This window comes from Mesoplodon mirus, assembly GCF_964341445.2.
Source record: "Mesoplodon mirus genome assembly, chromosome: 17".
NCBI lineage: Eukaryota > Metazoa > Chordata > Mammalia > Artiodactyla > Ziphiidae > Mesoplodon > Mesoplodon mirus.
The window spans coordinates 4797946-4819775 of NC_138993.1; the positions used below are offsets into that span (position 1 = coordinate 4797946).

Here is a 21830-nt window from a genome sequence, read left to right on the forward strand (position 1 = left end):
AGTTATTAACATCTTCAACATATAATATAAAGAGTTTATCCCAACACAACAGAAAATACAAAGTTGGCAAAGGACTTGAAATCAACAATTTATAGAAACAAAATTCAAAAGTTTAAATAAAACACATGAAAAAACATTCAACCCCACTGTAACGAAAAAGGTCTTGATTTTCCTGTCTCTAAAATGGAATACCATCTTCCTCTGCAAGGTTATTATAAAGATAAAATGGGGGTGTGAAAATATTCATTTTCATGAAGATTAAAAGAAAATAATGATTTTAATCTAGGTGTCAAGAAGACCTTTGAAAAGTATCACATTTAAGGTGCAGGTGCTAGAGCAAGACTGTCTGGATCTATCCTGTGGTTCCACCTCTGGTCACGGGCATGTCACAGGCCAACACAATGATGCTGGGCCTGCACCTGGAGCCACACTTCACTTCTCTGCTGTAAGTCTGTCCTGAGGGGTTTGATTAGCCTTCAACAAACTCCCTATGTTATTTTGAAGAACAGTAAAAGCCCTGAGTCCTAAGAGTTACTGCATCAGCCCATGTGTACTTAACCTCTAACTGGTCTTTAATTTGTTGTACTGCGTGTCTTCTGGGTTTTGCCCACGAGGGACAGTGGATCCAAAGCATCTGACACCACTCCCACCACCTGCTCCGGCAGAAGTCACCGCACACCACCCACATCGTGAGGCGCCTGCACCTCTGCAAACACTCCAGCCATCCTCTCCATCTCCGAGATCAAGCCAAGTCATGCTCGGAGCCCTCCGATGGTGCCGCCAATGGACTGGTCTATGCCAAAGTTGAGATACCTGAGGCCAGCGACCTTTGCCCTTGCCTCTCAAGGCAATAACCTCCATCCCTAAGAGCACCACCCTGCCCCTCACCCCAGTCTCCTAGTCTCCACTATCACTGTACCTCATTTCCTTCCTCATCCTTGGGATTTTCTTCTTTCGCAACCCTTTGTCTGCTGTTCCTTCTAAGAGCTGTTTTAAACTCCCCATTTCTTCAACCTTTGGCATCTTCTAGCTTCCTGCTGCTACCCCTAAACCACTACACTTTCACTTGCATATGAAAACTCTCCCTCAATCAAGAAAGCTCGTAAGATCTGGCCATCCTACCCTTAACCCTCACCCTTCTGTGGTCATGGCTAACCTCCCCTCGTCCACTAATGGCCTGACCCATGGTTTCTCCATCCACCCCGACTTCTGCCCTAACCTGCTCCGTGTCCAGGCAGCTCCTGGACGTGAATGGGACCCCTCAAAAACCAAGAGCTTCCATCTCTCACTTACCCCTCCCCAGGTCACAAATCTAGAATCACCAACCTCAGGAGGCCCACTAAGATGAGGACTGCAGGGAGATTATGCTAGAGGTGATCAGGGGTCTTGAGCAAAGTGGAAACAGACTCGGGGAGTCATGGAGAATACAGAGGGAGGGATGATGGGAGAGGACCAGGAAAAAGACTTTATAACCACTGCTAAGGGCCTGGTTAGGGTGAGGGATGAATAATTCACCACAGTGGATAGCTACATGATGGCCTAATGCCACAAGCTAAACTCACTCTTTCCTCTTAAAGTATTTTAGCATATATGCATGTTTTTCAAAACAAATATTTTTTGTAAAGCAGAAATATGCAAATGTTTTTATTTTTTTAAAAGATGAAATATCTTTTTTGGGGGGATGTTCCTTTAATACAGAACAATGACATCATATTCAAAGAAAAACCTCAATTGACCTGAATGCTCTACAAATGAGATGCAAAGCAAATCAGAAAATACTCTATTTTGTTAAAATATTTTAAATATTATAGTCCATTTTCTATAAACATAGTAAACGGAACATACCAGAACTTTGCAGAGTCTAAACTAAGAGCAGCCACTGTAGTTTTAAACATCAACCAAGACCACATAAACATCCGAACATCATCAACTAAATGGCCTCACGACAATCCCTGTAAACTGTATTATATTTAATTTCTAAACTCTTAGCTTTCTTATGGGTGGCTTTCTTCTCTGCAAAGCAGCATAATGGGCAAGGCGGGCCTCAAACTTGCTTTGGCAAATTAAACAAATTCACTCATTCATTCACTCATCCAACAAATATCTAGTAAGCGTCCCCGATGTGCCAGGAACTGGATTAAGTCCTCGGACTACAAAGGTGCATAGAAACAAATGGGTCCCGACACTGAGGAACTGACAGTCTAGCGGGAGAGACAGACAATGTCAATACTAAATAAACGTATATGAAACGTATAAGCTATCGAAGTCCTGGTACAGCTGTAACATCAATACAAAAATATAAAAGAGGTAAACTGAATCACTGCCTAAAAGTAAGTTTTCTTCATAATTCAGAAATAGCTACAGCTTTTCATCATACAAAATATCTTTCATGCTCTTTTGGAGAAAAAGGATGAATGAATATGAGAAATTATTTACTAAAATCTATTCAATAGCTGTTATTTGTGAACAGCTAGTTATTTCCTCGCTTGAGGAAGACGAATACTCGAATCTGTGTTTATATTTTCGTATCTGTGTCTCTCCATAGTACCTGCAACGCTGCTGTGTACACACAGGTTCCCTGAGAACAGCGCCTTCCGACTGCATCCACTGCTGTATCCGCAGCACTCAGAACAGGACTGCCACACAGTGGATGTGCCTGACATTTCTTGAGTGAATGAATGAAGGAACAGATAACAGGGGTTGAAACAGCTAAGACGACATGAGAAGAATAAACTTGGCCCCGAACAACAGTGTGAAGAATGCACTTTGCCTCGAGCCAGCTGGCCTGACTTCAAGTCCTCCTTAGATGATCCAGCTGAGTCAACTCTCGGTAAGTCAGGTCACCAACCTGTGTGTTAGTTCTTCTAAACAAGGGAGAGCGGACAGGAGTCAATCATCATAAGCAGACGGCTTCGTCTCCTACCTCCGTGACCGCAGGGGCCTCCCGGCCGGTCGCCGTGCTTCTCCTCGCGCTGCCCACGGGCGCCCCTTCCCGCCGCCAGGCCCCCGGCAGCCAGGGGACCTTCTGATGCAGAGCGGAGCCCCCCAGGGGCCTCCGTGGCTTTCACAATAAACCGGGAGCTGCCTGGCCCTTCTTTCTCTCTGACTTGAGCTTCATCTCACTCCACTCGAGCTGCAGTAGTTTTCTTGCTGTCCTTCAAGCACTCAGGGCAACTGCAGTTTCTGTTCCACCCGCTTGGAACAACCCTGCTTCTGATCTTCAAATGACTTGTCTCTCACTTCACATCTCTGCTCTCACGTCACTTATCAACGCCCTCATCCTCTACCGCCTTGCCCTGCTTACTTTTATTTGTAGCGATGACACATTATCTTACGTAACTGTTTGTCTGTCTTTCTCGCTAGAATGTCAGCCCCGTGAGGGCAGAGGCTTGTATTATTTCATCACCCCTAATTCCTGCACAGTGCCTGGAACCCAGTAGGGACTAAGCACATGATCATTCATGCAATGCAAACATTCCCTGTCGTCAAAGACAACATACATATGTAGCAAGTGCTGTCACACCACGTGTAGGAGCACCGTGCCACAGTGTCTTCTGCTGTGATTAGGTAACAGAAATTAAAAATGTAAAAACAAAAATCCATGACTGAAATTAAACTAGATTCTTTCCAAGGGATATCTAAATGATTAGTGATATAAAGCAATAGTGGTTAAAACAATATAGAGCTAACATCCACTGGGAATACAGAATGGGAAGTTTTTAACATAACATGGAAGGAGATTGATTTAAGAACACTCCAGAAAATACATTCTAAAGGGGCGCTGTGGGAAGATGCTGAGTTAGCATCTCCCAACTAGGGTGCCTGCCAGCCACTGATGGGGACCCTGACGCCCAAGGAGACGGAAGGAACCCCCAAGTGAACCGGTAGGACGTCGGGGGACTGAAGGGGGAGGAAAAGTGGAAGCCAGACAGGATCGGAGCCCCTGAGGCCGGGGAGATCAGGAGAGGCAGGCGGGGGGGGGCCCTTCGGGAGGAGCGGGAGAGGAACAGAGGGCGATAGCCTGGCCCACTTGGGCCGGGGAGCCTGCTAAGCTCCTAGGCTGGTGCCCCCGCTCCAAACCCCCTCCAGGCCTCGTGGGTCCTGGGGACATAGGAGGGAAGCCAGGGAGATCAGGAGAGGCAGGCGGAAGGGGCCCTCCAGGAGGACCAGGAGAGGAGCAGAGGGTGATTGCCCCGTGCACTCGGCCTGGGGAGCTTGCTGAGCTCCCAGGCCGGTCCTCTGCCCTCCAGGGCCCACTCCTCCCCCTGGCCACACTGGTCCCGAGGGCATAGGAGGGAGGCTGAGGGAGAACAGGAGAGGCAGGTGGGAGGAGCAGGAGAGGAGAGGAGGGCGTTTGCCCTGCCCACTCGAGCCCAGAAAGCCTGCTGGGCTCCCAGGTGAGATCCCCTGCCCTCTGAGACCATGGGTGGGGGGCACGCCTGGGCCCCTTCTGTTCCTTGAGCCTAAGCCCCAGCCCCCATAGCTCCCATGGCCTTTTCCAGCCCTGTGGGTCCTAAGAATAGGCCCCGCCCACCACCCAAACCTCATCCTTGCTTAGGCCCTGCCCTCTACAGCCAAGGGCTTTTCCTCCTGTTTTTTCTCCTTTTCTTTCTTTTCTTTTCCTTTTCCCTCCTCCTCTTTTTTTTACTATTGTGGTACTGATGTACCTTCCGGTTGTTGATTCATCTATATTTTTATTTTTATAGTCTTTCTAACATATGTTAGTTTCCTACTCTAATTCTATCTTTTACTTTGTTATTGTTTTCTCTCTTTTTTTTTTTTGCCACCCCACATGGCTTGTGGGATCTTGGTTCACGAGCGGGGGGTCTGGCTGAAGCTCCTGTGGTGGGAGCTCTGTGTCCGAACCACTGGACTAACAGAGAACCTCAGACCCAAGGGAATATTCATTGGAGTGAGGTCTCACAAAGGTCCTCATCGCAGCACGAAGACCAAGCTCTACCCAACAGCCTACAAACTCCAGTGTTGGAAGCCTCAAGCCGAACAACCAGTAAGACAGAAACACAATCCCACTTATTAAAAAAAAAAAAAGACTGAGATGACAAAAAATATGTCACAGATGAAGGAGCAAGGTAAAAACCTACATGACCAAATAAATGAAGAGGAAATAGGCAATCTACCTGAAAAAGAACTCAGAGTAATGATAGTAAAGATGATCCAGAATCTCAGAAATAGAATGGAGGCACGGATTGAGAAAATACAAGAAATGTTTAACAAAGATCTAGAAGAACTAAAGAACAAACAAACAGAGATGAACAACACAGTAACTGAAATTAAAAATACACTAGAAGGAATCCATAACAGAACAACTGAGGCAGAAGAATATATAAGTGACCTGGAAGACAGAAAGCTGGAATTCACTGCTGTGGAACAGAGTAAAGAAAAAAGAATGAAAAGAAATGAAGACAGCCTAAGAGACGAGTGGGACAACACTAAACACACTGACATTCAAATTATATGGGTCCCAGAAGAGAAAAAGAAAGGGTCTGAGAAAATATTTGAAGAGATTAGAGTCCAAAACTTCCCTAACATGGGAAAGGAAATAGTCACCCAAGTCCAGGAAGCACAGAGAGTCCCATAAAGGATAAACCCTAGGAAAAACACACCAAGACACATACTAATCAAAATAACAAAAATTAAATTCAAAGAAAAAATATTAAAAGAAGCAAGGGAAAAACAAAAAATAACATACAAAGGAATCCCCATAAGGTTATCAGCTGATTTTTCAGCAGAAGTTCTACATGCCAGCAGGGAGTGGCAGGATATACTTCAAGTAAGGAAAGAGAAAAACCTACAACCAAGATTGCTCTACCCAGTAAGGATCTCATTCAGATTCAACAGAGAAATCAAAAGTTTTTCAGACAAGCAAAAGCTAACAGAATTCAGCACCACCAAACCAGCTTCACAACAAATGCTAAAGAAACCTCTCCAGGCAGGAAACACGAGAGAAGAAAAAGACCCAAAAAAACAAACCCAAAACAATTAAGAAAATGGTAATAGGAACATACATATCAATAATAACCTTGAATGTAAGTGGATTAAATGCCCCAACCAAAAGACACAGACTGAATGGATACAAAAACATGACCCATATAAATGCTGTCTACAAGAGACCCACTTCAGGGCTTCCCTGGTGGCGCAGTGGTTGAGAGTCTGCCTGCCGATGCAGGGGCCACGGGTTCGAGCCCTGGTCTGGGAAGGTCCCGCATGCCGCGGAGCGACTGGGCCCGTGAGCCACAACTACTGAGCCTGCGCGTCTGGAGCCTGTGCTCTGCAGCAAGAGAGGCCGCGATAGTGAGAGGCCCGTGCACCGCGATGAAGAGTGGCCCCCGCTCGCCGCAACTAGAGAAAGCCCTCGCACAGAAACAAAGACCCAACGCAACTAAAAATAAATAAATAAATGTATTTAAAAAAAAAAAAAAAAAAAAAGAGACCCACTTCAGACCTAGGGACACTTCAGACCCACTTCAGATTGAAAGTGCAGGGATGGAAAAAGATATTCCATGCACATGGAAATCAAAGAAAGCTGAAGTAGCAATACTCGTATCAGATAAAATAGACTTTAAAATAAAGACTGTTACAAGAGATAAGGAGGGACACTACATAATGATCAAAGGATCAATCCAAGAAGAAGATGTAACAATTATAAATGTTTATGCACCCAACATAGGAGCACCTCAATACATAAGGCAAATGCTAACACCCATGAAAGGAGAAATCAACAGTAACACAATAATAGTAGGGTCCTTTAACATACCACTTACACAGTAGGCAGATCATCCAAACAGAAAATAAATAAGGAAATACAAGCTTTAAATGACACAACAGACCAGATAGATTTAATTGATATTTATAGAACATTCCACCCAAAAGTGGTAGAATACACTTTCTTTTCAAGTGCACAGGGAACATTCTCCAGGATAGATCACATCTTGGGTCACAAATCAAGCCTCAGAAAATTTAAGAAAGTTGAAATCGTATCAGTCATCTTTTCTGACCACAATGCTATGAGACTGGAAATCAATTACAGGAAAAAAACTGTAAGAAACACAAATACACAGAAGCTAAACAGTGCGCTACTAAATAACCAACAGATCACTGAAGAAATCAAAGAAGAAATTAAAAAATACATAGAAACAAATGACAATGAAAACATGACGACCCAAAACCTATGGAATGCAGCAAGAGCACTTCTAAGAGGAAAGTTTATAGCAATTCAATCTCACCTCAAGAAACAAGAAAAATCTCAAGTAAACAATCTAACCCTACAGACTTAAAACAACTAGAGAAAGAACAAAGAAAACCCAAAGTCAGTAGAAGGAAAGAAATCATAAAAATCAGAGCAGAAATAAATGAAACAGAAATGAAGAAAACAACAGCAAACATCAATAAAACTAAAAGCTGGTTCTCTGAGAAGATAAACAAAACTGATAAACCCTTAGACAGACTCATCAAGAAAAAACAGGAGAGAACACAAATCAATAAAATTAGAAATGAAAAAGGAGAAATCACAACTGACACTGCAGAAATACAAAGGATTATAAGAGACTACTACAAACAACTATATGCCAATAAAATGTACAACCACAAAGAAATGGACAAATTCTTGGAAAGGTACAATTTTCCAAGAGTGAACCAGGAAGAATTAGAAATAATAAACATACCTATCACAAGTAATGAAATTGAAACCGCAATTAAAAATCTTCCAACAAACAAAAGTCCAGGACCAGATGGCTTCACAGGTGAATTCTATCAAACATTTAGAGAAGAGCTAATACCCATCCTTCTCTAACTCTTCCAAAAAATTGCAGAGGGAGAAACACTCCCAAATTCATTCTATGAAACCACCATCACCCTGATACCAAAACCAGAAACAGGTATCACAAAAAAAGAAAATTATAGACCAATATCACTGATGAACATAGATGCAAAAATCCTGAACAAGATACTAGCAAACAGAATCCAACAGCACACTAAAAGGATCATACACCATGATCAAGTGGGATTTATCCTAGGGATGCAAGCAAGGATTCTTCCGTGTATGCAAATCAATCAATGGGATACACCACATTAGCAAATTAAGGAATAAAAATCATATGATCATCTCAGTAGATGCAGAAAAAGCTTTTGACAAAATTTAACACCGATCTATGATAAAAACTCTCCAGAAAATGGGCATAGAGGGAACCTACCTCAACATAATAAAGGCCATATATGACAAACCCACAGCAAGCATCATACTCAATGGTGAAAAACAAAGCACTTCCACTAAGATCAGGACAAGACAAGGATGTCCACTCTTGCCACTCTTACTCAACATAGCTTTGGAAGTCCTAGCCACAGCAATCAGAGAAGGAAAAGAAATAAAAGGAATACAAACTGGAAAAGAAGAAGTAACACTGTTTGCAGATGACATGATACTATACATAGAAAATCCTAAAGATGCCACCAGAAAACTACTAGAACTAATCAATGAATCTGGTAAGGTTGCAGGATACAAAATTAATGCACAGAAATCTCTGGCATTCCTATACACCAACAACGAAAAATCAGAAAGAGAAATTAAGGAAACAATCCCATTTACCATCACAACAAAAAGCATAAAATACCTAGGAATAAACCTGCCTAAGGAGGTGAAAACTTGTACTCAGAAAACTATAAATCACTGATGAAAGAAATCAAAGATGACATAACACATGGAGAAATATACCATGTTCTTGGATTGGAAGAATCAACATTGTGAAAATGACTATACTACCCAAAGCAATCTACAGATTCAATGCAATCCCTATCAAACTACCAATGGCATTCTTCACAGAATTAAAGCAAAAAATTTTACAATTCATATGGAAACACAAAAGACCCCCGAAGAGCCAAAGCAACCTTGAGAAAGAAAAATGGAGTTGGAGGAATCAGGCTCCCCAACTTCAAACTATACTACAAAGCTACAGTTATCAAGACAGTATGGTACTGGCACAAAAACAGAAATATAGATCAATGGTACAGGATAGAATGCCCAGAGATAAACCCACGCACATATGGGCACCTAATTTATGACAAAGGAGGCAAGAACATACAATGGAGAAAAGACAGCCTCTTCAATAAGTGGCGCTGGGAAAACTGGACAGCTACATGTAAAAGAACAAAATTAGAACACTCCCTAATACCATACACAAAAATAAACTCCAAATGGATTAAAGACTTAAATGTAAGACCAGACACTATAAAACCCTCAGAGGAAAACATAGGAAAAACACTCTTTGACATAAACCACAGCAATATCTTTTTTGACCCACCTCCTACAGTAACGGAAATAAAAATAAACACATGGGACTTAATTAAACTTAAAAGCTTTTTCACAGCAAAGGAAACCATAAACAAGACAAAAAGACAACCCTCAGGATAGGAGAATATATTGCAAATGAACAACAAAGGATTAATCTCCAAAATATACAAACAGCTCATGGAGCTCAATATCAAAAAAACAAACAATTCAATTAAAAAATTGGCAGAAGACCTAAATAGACATTTCACCAAAGAAAACATACAGATGGCCAAGAGGCACATGAAAAGACGCTCAACATCACTAATTATTAGGGAAATGCAAATCAAAACTACAATGAGGGGCTTCACTGGTGGCACAGTGGTTGAGAGTCCACCTGCTGATGCAGGGGACACAGGTTCATGCCCTGGTCCGGGAAGATCCCACATGCCGCAGAGCGGCTGGGCCCGTTGAGCCATGGCCGCTGAGCCTGTGCGTCTGGAGCCTGTGCTCTGCAACGGGACAGGCCACAGCAGTGAGAGGCCCGCGTACCGCAAAAAAAAAAAAAAAAAAAAAAAAAGAGTGTATAATCAATAAACTAATATGAAGAAAAAAGAACACTCCAACAATGAAAGTTAGTGGAGATATTGAAATAGGTAATACACTTTCCAGAGATTTAAAACAAATCAGTCAATAAAATCTCACTAGAGTTATGCAATGGATATTTATTAAATCTTCTTTGATTTGCATGCTCTCCTCTACATTAATTAGCGGGAAAAAAGTCAAAAGCCAAAAATCAAAACATATTTACAAAAGCCAGAAACATCATGTAATAAATATGCTTGTCTATTAAATATTATTTCTGAGGTACAGAAAAATGAAACAAAGCTTATGAAAAGATGGGTTTGGAATATTCATTCTGGAATCAATTTCATTCAACAAAGTAATTAAGAAGTCTATTGTGTATCAACTGACTCTGCCTAAACACTCAAAAAAATTCAAAAAAATTGAACTACTAAGAAATAACAAATACCGGAAAGATATCCCAGCTTTGATAAGCCAACATATAAAGCTGCAAGTATTGAACCACAAAGAGCTTTCAAAACACAGAAACGTGGACTCTGCGTTCAGCAGGAGAGTTGATCTAAATTTAAAAATCATTGTTCATGTAACGATACTGTTATGGACTGCATGCACCTGCCCCTCTCCAAATTCATATGATGGAACCCTAATCGCCAGTATGATGCTATTTGGAGATGGGACCCTTGGGATGTCATTTAGGTCTTAAGGGCTGAGAATAGTGCTCTTAGACTCGAGAGAGCTTGCTTCTCCCTCTCTCTTCGCCGTAAGAGGCCACAGCGAGAAGGTGGCTGTCTGCAAACCAGGAAGACAGCCCTCACCCGTCAGTGAATCTGCCAGCACCTTAACCCTGGAATGCCTGGCCTCCAGACTGTGAGAAATAAATGTTTATTGTTTAACCCACCCAGTCTATGGTATTTTTGTTAGAGTAGCCCAAACTAAGACAGAATACATGCGATATATTACTAAACAATAAGGTCAAGGAAAATGTACTATTACACGAAAAGGAAAATAATATGCATTCTGTATAAGTTTATGTTTCCGATGTTGAACATTTCTAAAATACTAACAAAATCACTGAGAAAGGATGGCATGTTCAATTATCATGTACAGCTGACCCTTGAACAAAGCAGGGGTTAGGAGAGGTGACCCTCTGCACAGCTGAAAATCCACATATAACTCACAGTTGGCCCCCTGTATACGTGGTTCCTCTGTACCTGGACCGCACCTGTGGATTCAAGCCACTGCAGATGCTGCAGTGTTAATAGTATTGACTATTGAAAAAAATCCTCATGTAAGTGAAGCAGCGCAGTCCAAACCCACGTTGTTCACGGGTTAGCAGTACATGAGTTTTCTACCAGGACGACATTTTCTAAGTTTACTACCAACACAGACAAAAAGACTCTCTGAGAAGACTTGAGTCACTCAGTCCACATTCTAACAGAGTTGTACTTGGCTTTCTTACCAACGGAAGATACTATACACATCTGTAATTCAAGAAGGTAAGTAGGTTTAGCTTTAGTCAGGGGAACACAAAAAACATGTGTTTTTGTGATCAATTAATCAACTGATCTATATTTGTATATGGAGAGAATGAACAAAATCTTTAACATAGGTATCAGATTCAAGAGTAGTAACCTAGAGCCGTATTATTTCAGCATCTTCATATGTTTTAGGGAACGAGATATGACCCATGCTCATCTCAATTCATGTGATAATGAACAGTGTCAACTGACTTAAGGGCAGGCCTCCCCATTGATGTGTTTAAAAACCAACACTAAAGACTTCTCAAGTCATATTTCTGTGCACATCATTATATTTAATAGATAGCAAATCAAACAAAAAATACTACTCAATTTTATTTCTACAATGACTGAAATGCCTACATCCAAACAAACAGAATTCTACCTGTTTCTTGAGTCCATCTGAACCTTCTGAGGTAGCACACCACACTGGACAGAACCCTGGGCTCAAATGTCAGGAAGAAGTGTGGGGCTTGACAGGGGACATTAACGTCTCTGAGAGCCAGTGACATCATGTAAAGTGAGGAAGTAATGTCTAACTTATGCGCTTGCTATGAAAATTAAATGAAAAGTATTTTAAGAGAGAAAAGGGAAGTGGGATGCAATCAGTAACTATTTTTAAAAGGGGGGTGGGGACAGGAGGTGAAGTTAAAACTACCTACACCAAGCCAGAAAGTTTACTTTATTGTGTTAGGTCTTTCCTCTCCCTGGGGTGTGACTCCTGGCAACTCTTTTAGCTTCTGTTTTTTTCATGACTAAAATGGGGGAAATAACATGCTCTCTCATCAGGTTATCGTAAGGATCAAATGAGTTAACACACATGAAAGCATTATGAGAACAACAAATGAACAATAAGAAAAAAAAAAAAAACCCACAACTTTTCTTGATAGAAAAGCCAAGCAGGCAAAAAAGAAATTATGATTTCTCACTTCCTGGCACACAGTATTTGATCTTTGTACAACATACTTCAAACAGCAATCACACCTCACAGTAATCACTGTGACTGTCTCCTCACTAAACTGGCACTGCATTAGACACAGGAATATCACCGCTGGCTTTTCAGCAGCTAACGCACCATCAGGCATAAAGATGCTCAGCTGATGCTTGTTGCACCTGATCTTCCTGTTATGTAAGCAATACATTAAGAAGTAGAAGAATTACCATTTTCTTTCCGTAATCTTGTTATGAACTTCTTAGGAGGTATGACTCCAACCTTTTTCTTCTGGGTAGCGATGCTGTGGAAGAGGTCTGCTAAGCACGTAAGAAGACTCTCCTTCTTCCTAGGTTGACTCTTGTACGCGAGAACTTTTTCCCGAAATGGACGACAAAAATAAAGTGCTTGAAGAACTGAATTGCAGTAGCAAGTATTCCCAAACTAGAAGAGAAAAAAACATTTTTGTTAAATTTGAGGCAACACATTTTTTTTTTTTTTTTTTTTTTTTTTTTCTTTTTGCGGTATGCGGGCCTCTCACTGTTGTGGCCTCCCCCGCTGCGGAGCACAGGCTCCGGACGCGCAGGCCCAGCGGCCGTGGCTCACGGGCCCAGCCGCTCCGCGGCATATGGGATCCTCCCAGACCGGGGCACGAACCCGTATCCCCTGCATCGGCAGGCGGACTCCCAACCACTGCGCCACCAGGGAGGCCCGAGGCAACACATTTTTCAGAGAAAGAATTTCTATGTCTAAAACTGAGAGAAGAGAAAGACAAGATAGGGAACTGATGATCCTCATAACTTAAAAGGTATCTGAGAGTACAAATAATTGTCCTGACTGCAAATTACCCATTCTAACATTAAATGGATGCTCTTGGCATCAGTTTCAGGTTAAAACTGAAGAAAAATACATGTAATAAATTTGGCCTTTATTAAAACTGAGTTAAAGAACTACATAGTTTAAACAGCGAGATTAGTTAAGGTTTAGGCTTCTGGAGGATTCCTTTTCCAATTCCCAATGTTATGATAGTATTGGTTGTATACAAAGCATTTTCTATACTGTACATTTAAAAATGTAACTCTCAAAAATTCTTTAAAAAAACCCATAAGAGTCAGGTTTACTATCAGGTTCTTCAGTGCCATCCAAAAAATAAACAAAAACAAAAAATAAGGAAAAACAAGATACTCTGAAATATTAGATGAAAAAGTCATCAACGTGACAGCCTAACAACCACTGAAATGCCGAAATGCCAGGTCACATCATTTTCCATCCGTCAGAAGGACGTGGACTCGGCTCCAGAGTTGAACCCTGAACTGCAGCCCCACCTCTCACTGGCCACGTGGCCTGGAGCAGGTGACTGATCGCTCAGCCTCAGTTTCCTTCTCTTTAATAACAGGGGAGAAAGTCATCCTACTTTACAGAGAAAATAACACAGGGTTTAATAAATATTTTTTGCATTTTTTCCTTCCCATTAATAGACATTGACTCCCAAAGCTGGCTAATAAAACCCCTAAAAGTCCATCACTGAGGACCTGGGGAGTAAACAAGGAACAAGGACAATTCTCAGAGAACTGCCATGGGGTGGGGTCAGGCATACAGTAACCAGAAACAAGCAAGTGGAGAAGAGTGTTGAAGAACGGGCACTCTTCAATTATGTCCATAAACACATGCATACGTTTGCTTATATTTTAAAACTAGGAAGGATATATCAAAAGCTAATAAAAATGGTTATTTATAGACAAAGGGAAAAGAGTAAGAGCAATGAAAGTGAGACTGCTGTACATGTACATGGTTATAAAAAGTTTACGTTGTACCCATATTTTTAAAAACTAAATTAAAATGAAAAAGAAAGAATATATTCCTAAAATTGAAAATAAATAGAAATAAATCAGACCTAGACGTGTAACAAGTTGGTGGTAGAACTACGTAAAGAAAAGAGTGAGGGCTGCCCTGGTGGTGCAGTGGTTAAGAATCCGCCTGGCGATGCAGGGGACACAGGTTCGAGCCCTGGTCCAGGAAGATCCCACATGCTGTGGAGCAACTAAGCCTATGTGCCACAACTACTGAGCCCGCAAGCCACAACTACTGAAGCCCATGTGCCTAGAGCCCGTGCTCCGCAACAAGAGAAGCCACCGCAATGAGAAGCCCGCACCACAAGGAAGGGTAGCCCCCGCTCGCCACAACTAGAGAAAGCCTGCGCACAGCAAAAAAAACCCAACACAACCAAATAAAAGTAAATTTTTAAATAAATAAATAAAGCTTAAAAAAAAAAAAAGAATGACTTCAAATAACTTTAAAACACAGGATTTTTACTATCCATGCCTACTGAACTACAATCTAAGAACAAAAAGAGGTCTTAAAACAGCATTCAGTACTCACACTGTTAGAATTAACCCATTGATATTGCTATTTTGAAACCACTAAAGATATACTGTAAGACAAAGCAAGGAAAGAATTATGTTAATATCCCCTAGGAATCAAAAACATTTTTTTAAAATTTAATTTTGGCTGTGTTGGGTCTTCGTTGCTGCGTGCGGGCTTTCTTGAGTTGTGGCTAGCGGGGGCTACTCTTCGTTGCAGTGCATGGGCTTCTCACTGCGGTGGCTTCTCTTGTTGCGGAGCACGGGCTCTAGGCGCGTGGGCTTCAGCAGTTGTGGCGCACAGACTCAGTAGTTGTGGCTCGTGGGCTCTAGAGTGCAGGCTCAGGAGTTGTGGCGCATGGGCTTAGTTGCTCCGCAGCATGTGGGATCTTCCCGGACCAGGGCTCAAACCCATGTCTCCTGCATTGGCAGGCAGATTCGTAACCACTGCGCCACCAGGGAAGCCCGTAATCAAATTTTTTAACGTAAAGGAAAAAAGATACAATAGTAAAAATCAGAAGAGTAAAAGTCCTTTAAAGTTAAATTGGAATTAGAAATAGCAGTATAAACTCATGACTCTTCGTAAGTCTTAAAGTAAGTGTGTGTGTGTGTGTGTGTGTGTGTGTGTTTGTGTTCTCAGGTTCTGTGCGCTGAAAAGGCCTCCACATCAATAAATTTCCCCTGCATCCAGATTGTGGCCTCTAAAAACCCTTTTCCCACAAAAAGGAACTAGGGTGACTTACAGATATGGCTATACAACATAATGGACAGGAAATGTACAATGTACAAGATTAGCCCGGAATATCTTTTTGTGTGGCTTGAAGAGCCAACTTTCATCAAAAAGAATTACTGCAATGGACTAAAAAGCACATCAACTACACAAATATCTATGTGGTTTATTAGTCTCCAGTGGAAGTTGTAAACAAGAATATAAAAAAGGAAAACATCAAAGTTTTACCCCACCTTTCTCATAAAAACCATATTTCAGGGGGCATTAAAGTTATTGTTTAGAGAATAATTCTGGCTAATAAATCCAGAAGAAATCATTGTAAATAATGGATTGGGTAATAATTATCCCTGGGTACCTAAAACATTTGGTTAAAGGTTGGTGGGGAACTTTAAAATGGGGGGCTCAGACCTGAACGCCCAATGCATTCCAGCATCATTCAAAATGAACAGCCAAAACTTTAAATCCCGTGATGTGGTGCACCAAGAAATATGTAGCAATTCCTATAAAGTATTCTTGCCTTAAAAATCAAAATAAAATCCCCAAACTTTAACCAAGGGTCTAGATTGAACTACGAATTTACAAGATACTCAGGGAACAGAGGAAGAAGTTAAATACCCCAAAAAAGGAACAAGACAACAGACTCAGCGAAGATTTACAACTTCTATGTTCACATTGCTAGTCGGAGCCAAGAACTGATTTCGTAAAGACAGATGTGTTTACAGGCTTTCCAGAGAAATGCTACAAGTATATGACAATGATGCATTCATATTACTGATCATGAATACAACCATGGATATCCTTCAATAAAGCCTATTCAGGGGCTAAGTACACCTGCAGTAGAATCTCCAATACTACTAAGATTATCTTACCAATTAATCAGTATTAATTAGTCTGAAAAATACTAGTAATTGTACAACTTCTAATGACTCCAATGACCAACAAACTATGGCTTTGTAAACTGAAGAGAAGATACAGTCTCCATAATTTGGACATTTTATTAAAGAATAAACAACAGGGAACTCTAACAACTTCCACAGAGCAGTTAAATGAACAAAAGACAGCATCTCACAGTATATTAGAAACATTTATGATGATGAAGCTTGACCTACTAATAAAAAAGCAAATAAAATAAGCTAAGGAGGGGCCTCCCTGGTGGCGCAGTGGTTGAGAGTCCGCCTGCCGATGCAGGGGATACGGGTTCGTGCCCCGGTCTGGGAGGATCCCATATGCCGCGGAGCGGCTGGGCCCGTGAGCCATGGCCGCTGGGCCTGAGCATCCGGAGCCTGTGCTCCGCAATGGGGGAGGCCACAACAGTGAGAGGCCCGCATACCGCAAAAAAAAAAAAAAAAAAAATAAGCTAAGGAACTGGCATGTGGAGAATGCTGAAGTCAGCCTCCTGCTAATCTTCTGACTACAAGCAATAGGTAACATGACAACCAATCTTTGAGGCTTTCTATTATGGTCTTCTTTACTTACCTTCATCCACCCCATTAAAGAAAACTTAAAGGTTGAAACTACTACTATTTCTCCAGAATAAACTAACTTTCAATCTTATTGATAACTTTGAAGCTTTTCCTTCAATTTCCCTGATTTTTAGTAGTAACTTTCACTGAAGTCCCTGAAACCTAAAAACATATCCTTCAAGTATACAGCTTTCATGCAAAAGACTGTCCGGGATGATTTCCTCTGCACTCTTGCTTCTGAATAGGGTTGAAACCTACCCTGTGCTTTTTTAGCTGGTTCTGAAGATCAAAGGCATGACCAGGTTTAAAATCAGGGGAAACAAATATTAAAGGTCTGATCACTGACTTCTCAATTGTTTATTGAACACAGTGACCTATCCCTGCTTTCTCTAAGTCTTGAAAAAAAAAAAAGATTTCTCATATCCCCATCAATAAGATCATTTTGAGCACATATCCCTAATACATGCATATTTGTTTAGAAATAATATATGTACTACATTATGCACACTAAAATATAACAAATGTGATTAAGATGAACATTTCAAATTATTATATTAATTTTTTGTTTTCACTAAAAATTATTAAGAGCAATGAGACTTAGTATGCTTTTTTGTAAACTATGGGTTACAGATTTTAATAGAGTGATTTGACAGTTCAGTTATTTGGCTATGTAGTTTTAAGGGATATCAAAGTTGAAAAAGGGGGCTTCCCTGGTGGCGCAGTGGTTGGGAGTCCGCCTGCCGATGCAGGGGACGTGGGTTCGTGCCCCAGTCCGGGAGGATCCCGCATGCCGTGGAGCGGCTGGGCCCGTGAGCCATGGCCGCTGGGCCTGCGCGTCCGGAGCCTGTGCTCCGCAACGGGAGAGGCCACAGCAGTGAGAGGCCTGCATACCGCAAAAAAAAAAAAAAAGTTGAAAAAGGTATCTCCGTAAAGATACATACATGGGTCCAAGTGGAAAAGACTCTCTCCTTGACAGCCTTTACTTTCTAAACTATGGTATTAGATAGTCGATCCTAACTACCAAATTTGTTTGAATTCATTTAAGTAATTATCTGTCTTGGTAGCAGCAAAGCCTGGCCACTGAGCACACAGGATCGGAAACCAAGCTATCTAGGTTCCAGTCTGGTTCTGCTACCCGACCCTAGGAAATTACCAAGCCACTCTCCCTTCATCGGTTTCCTCATCTGTAAATGACATTTCTAACAGCACCCACCTCTACAACCTCATAAAGAATCAAATGAATGATCTGCATGAAGAACCTGGCCTGGCTGGAATACCTCATCACCACGTGGTTATGTTTGAAACAACCTTTCGGAGCCGTCTGTCCCGTGTGAAGAATTAGCTTAGCTGAAACAGATTAAATCCTGCCACCCCTAAGTCTACACTGGAATCCTAATAGACTGCGGCAGCACAAATGAATAGGAGGGGTGATACTGTCAGCCTTTGGTACTATGCAACTTGCAGTGACACAGGACCACTACACACGTGGACAGAGTAGTCTGGGTGCCAGTGTCAACCAATTATTAAGAATTAGTAAAGCTTAACCTATATCTTTCCTTTTTAGATAAAAAGAAACACTAGAAATGCTCATATTTTGGTCCCCAATGAATCATCTTACATATTTCATTTGGAAACTACCAGTTGTAATCACAATTATGTCAACACTATGACCTTTAAAATATGTTTTTAAATGTTTAAGTGCTCCATAGTCCTCCACACTGGCTGGCGATGGTGCCATCCTGTGAACACCCTCCCTTCTACGGGAAGGCCCTCCTCCCCCAACCACAATCTGTTTAGGTGGCCCTGTTTTACATAAGTCTAGATCCCACATGCCCCTACCCACCCCCTCTCTGCAGCCAGGTGAACCTAATCCAGATTCTCATGGACATCTGTTCCTCCCCGCTCCCTTGCTCCCCTGCCCCAGGCTTCCTCACGGGAACCGACTTCTCTGTGCAAGTTCTGTACGACTGTCAGTCACAAGCTCTTTTGTAGACCCTGCAACAGGGTCGGGCACTGGATCCAATCTGGCCAGAGGCCTTGGGGCAGAGTTCTTTGTCAGGTTTGATATGGACGGTCTGGGATCTCTGATGATATAAGATGGCCATCAGGTGGAGAGAAGCTAAAGGAAAAGGAAACCAATGCAAAAGAAAACAGAACCAAGAGACATAGACCTAATCAACTTTACAACCTACAAATGGAAAGTTCCATTTTTATTTCTTGCTCTCTTCCATAATGGCCCCCGTTCCCTGGATTCAGAGTTCCAACTAGTGACTACTAGCAATTCAGGTTAAAAAGACTTTTATAAGATAGTCTAGCTCCACAAACCTACTTGTGTTTGGGAACCTATTGTGTTAGAAAATTAAAATAAAATCATATAATGAAATGATTTTTAAAAGGCTATTAAAAATGGAGAGACTGGGCTTCCCTGCTGGCGCCGTGGTTGGGAATCCGCCTGCCAATGCAGGGGATGAGGGTTCGATCCCTGGTCCGGGAAGATCCCACATGCCGCGGAGCAACTAAGCCCGTGCGCCACAACTACTGAGCCTGTGCTCTAGTAGAGCCCGTGAGCCATAACTACTGAAGCCCACGCGCCTGGAGCCAGTGTTCCGCAACAAGAGAACCCACTGCGGTGAGAGGCCCGGGCACCACAACGAAGAGTAGCCCCCGCTCGCCGCAAATAGAGAAAGCCCGCGCGCAGCAACGAACACCCAGTGCAGCTAAAATAATAATAACAATAAAATTTTTTAAAAATGGAGAGACTGCACAGAAAGTAGGAAAGAGATACTACTAGTCTAAATCACTACTATCAACTTTACTAAAGTAAGTACTCATTAGCTACAAGACAAAGGAAAAAGGCAATCTGGTTTATCAGATTAAACAATTTGTTTTCAAAGAATTTAGCTGACTATAAACAGCAGACACGTAAGGGGGGTATTTCACAGCAAGAGAAAGCTTCCAAAGGCTCCTCTCCCTCCTCAAGATGGCTTCTGCACCCCGAGCCACACAGTATTTCCCCTCTCCTAACATCCTGTACCATCAGAAATACTAACGTATTCACAAGAGTTAACCCAACAGGAAATCCCCACTCTATGTATTATGCAAATCACAGTGATGGCATCAGAGTTACCATTAAGAGTAAACGGCCATAAAAGCTATCATTTGTGAAAATATTCCTCCAAGATAAAAACATCTACAACAGAAAATAATGGAGAACAGACTGTTATTAACAAAGTGAAGAGTAACCACTCTGAATTTTCTGGTAGATTAATTAACTGTGGGGTTTCGGGGGTTTTTTTTCCTCTTCTCCATTAAAAAAAAAAAAGTCTAATTTTCTAACTGCCCAAATACACACACTATTTCCCCAAAGCAAGTGCTACTGAGTGATTCTACCACTTACTGGTCGGTCGCAAAAAGGGATCCAATCAGGCAGATCTAATGGGAACCCTTTTCAGTATTAGCTTTTTGGAAGAGCAATTAAAATGAACCTGTACACTTAGCTAAGAACAGACTGGTGGAAAGAAAATATACACGTGCCTCACTTTAACAGAATCCAACTGCTAGGGAAGATTAACCACCAAGTGCCTTAAAGCAGCTACCTTCCACGTTGTTTATAACACTAACTACTTGGCAGACAGGCACAGGGACAGGAGGAAGATGTTAAAATGTTCATCTCTCAATTCACTAAGCCATCTCCCCAACCGCTCAAAGCTCCAACCTTAATTTTTAAGGGACTCTATAACAGTGTGATAACTCTACAAAGAAAAAAGGGGGAAGGAAACGAGAGAGAAGGGTGATGACAATTTAAGAGCTGAAAACAGGGCTTATGGAAAACGGTTAAAGGTACGCAACACAGCTGCAAAGTAGCCTGAGAGCACAGATCAAAGAAGAAGTTCATCACTATCCTAGTTCTGCTGCATCTACTCGGACCACCAATTTATTTCTGCGTATAATTCAAGGTGTTCCTCAATCTTTCACAGCTGGAGCCCTGGCTACCTTAGGGATCTCAATTCTTCATCATAATAACCAGGCACAGAGATCAGAAACTGTTATCAGAAATTCCTGCTTTCCTTGGTTTTATTGAATCTCGGTTACTCAGCTTCAGGGAGAAATACAAATCCTACCTTTTGAATTTAGATAGATGCACATGAAGTAATAAAAATGATACCTTCTTAGAAACTTTTTTTGTTTTTTTACACACAATCAACACTGGTATTTGGATACTGGTATCCAATTAAAAACAACATATCAGCAGAAGAAAAAATAATATAGAGCTTTAAGACTCATTTACTTGTTTTGAGGTTATCTGCAAAAAAGTCAGTTAGACACAAAATGGGGAGATTGGAATGTTTATGCTGGAGAAGGTAAAGGGAAAACAGCCTTCAATACAGAACATACTACTATTCTAAGGAAAATGGGTTCTTCTGGGACACTAAAAAGGGCACAACTTTTCTACAAGTTAAGACACAAATTAGCTTTGGAGGCTGAGCCGAATAAGGGTGGTAGCCAGCCACAGAGAAAGGGCAATGAGACTGAAGGACTGGGATCTGCCACCCCCAGAACTGAAATGAGGCTCCTGATCACTAGACAACTCTGTAAGTATGAGCACTTCAGATATTAGAAGTAGAGGCCAGACTGCTCAATAAACAAGAAACATTAAATATATTCATTTAACTCTCCTCCCCATGATACCCCAATAAAATGACAGTAAAAGAACAGATCAGGCAAAAACTCAAAAGGCCAAAGAAGACAATGACAGAGTAGAGATACCAGCGAACTTCCAGAAAACAGAAGGCGGACGGAGGAGAAGTAGCCCAAATGCCTCTAAGAGACAAATGGGTAACAACGGACTCACCTCTAAAGGGTCAGAGATGTTTTGTGGGGTGGGGACCTCTGAGAACACAAGTCTGGTCGTCAGTCTTTAAAAGGACCATTTAGACCCCCAGGCACTCAACTCTTCCTTCAGC

The 21830-nt window shown here is 41.6% G+C and overlaps 1 protein-coding gene across 1 annotated transcript in view; it reads right to left on the reverse strand.

Moving 5' to 3' along the window:
• USP12 (ubiquitin specific peptidase 12) overlaps positions 1–21830 on the reverse strand; it is an 82294-nt gene that overhangs the window by 20855 nt on the left and 39609 nt on the right. Inside the window, exon 3 of the mRNA XM_082602511.1 lies at positions 12544–12757. Within this exon, the coding sequence (XP_082458637.1) occupies positions 12544–12757 (214 nt within the window). The remainder of the gene's footprint in view (positions 1–12543; positions 12758–21830) is intronic.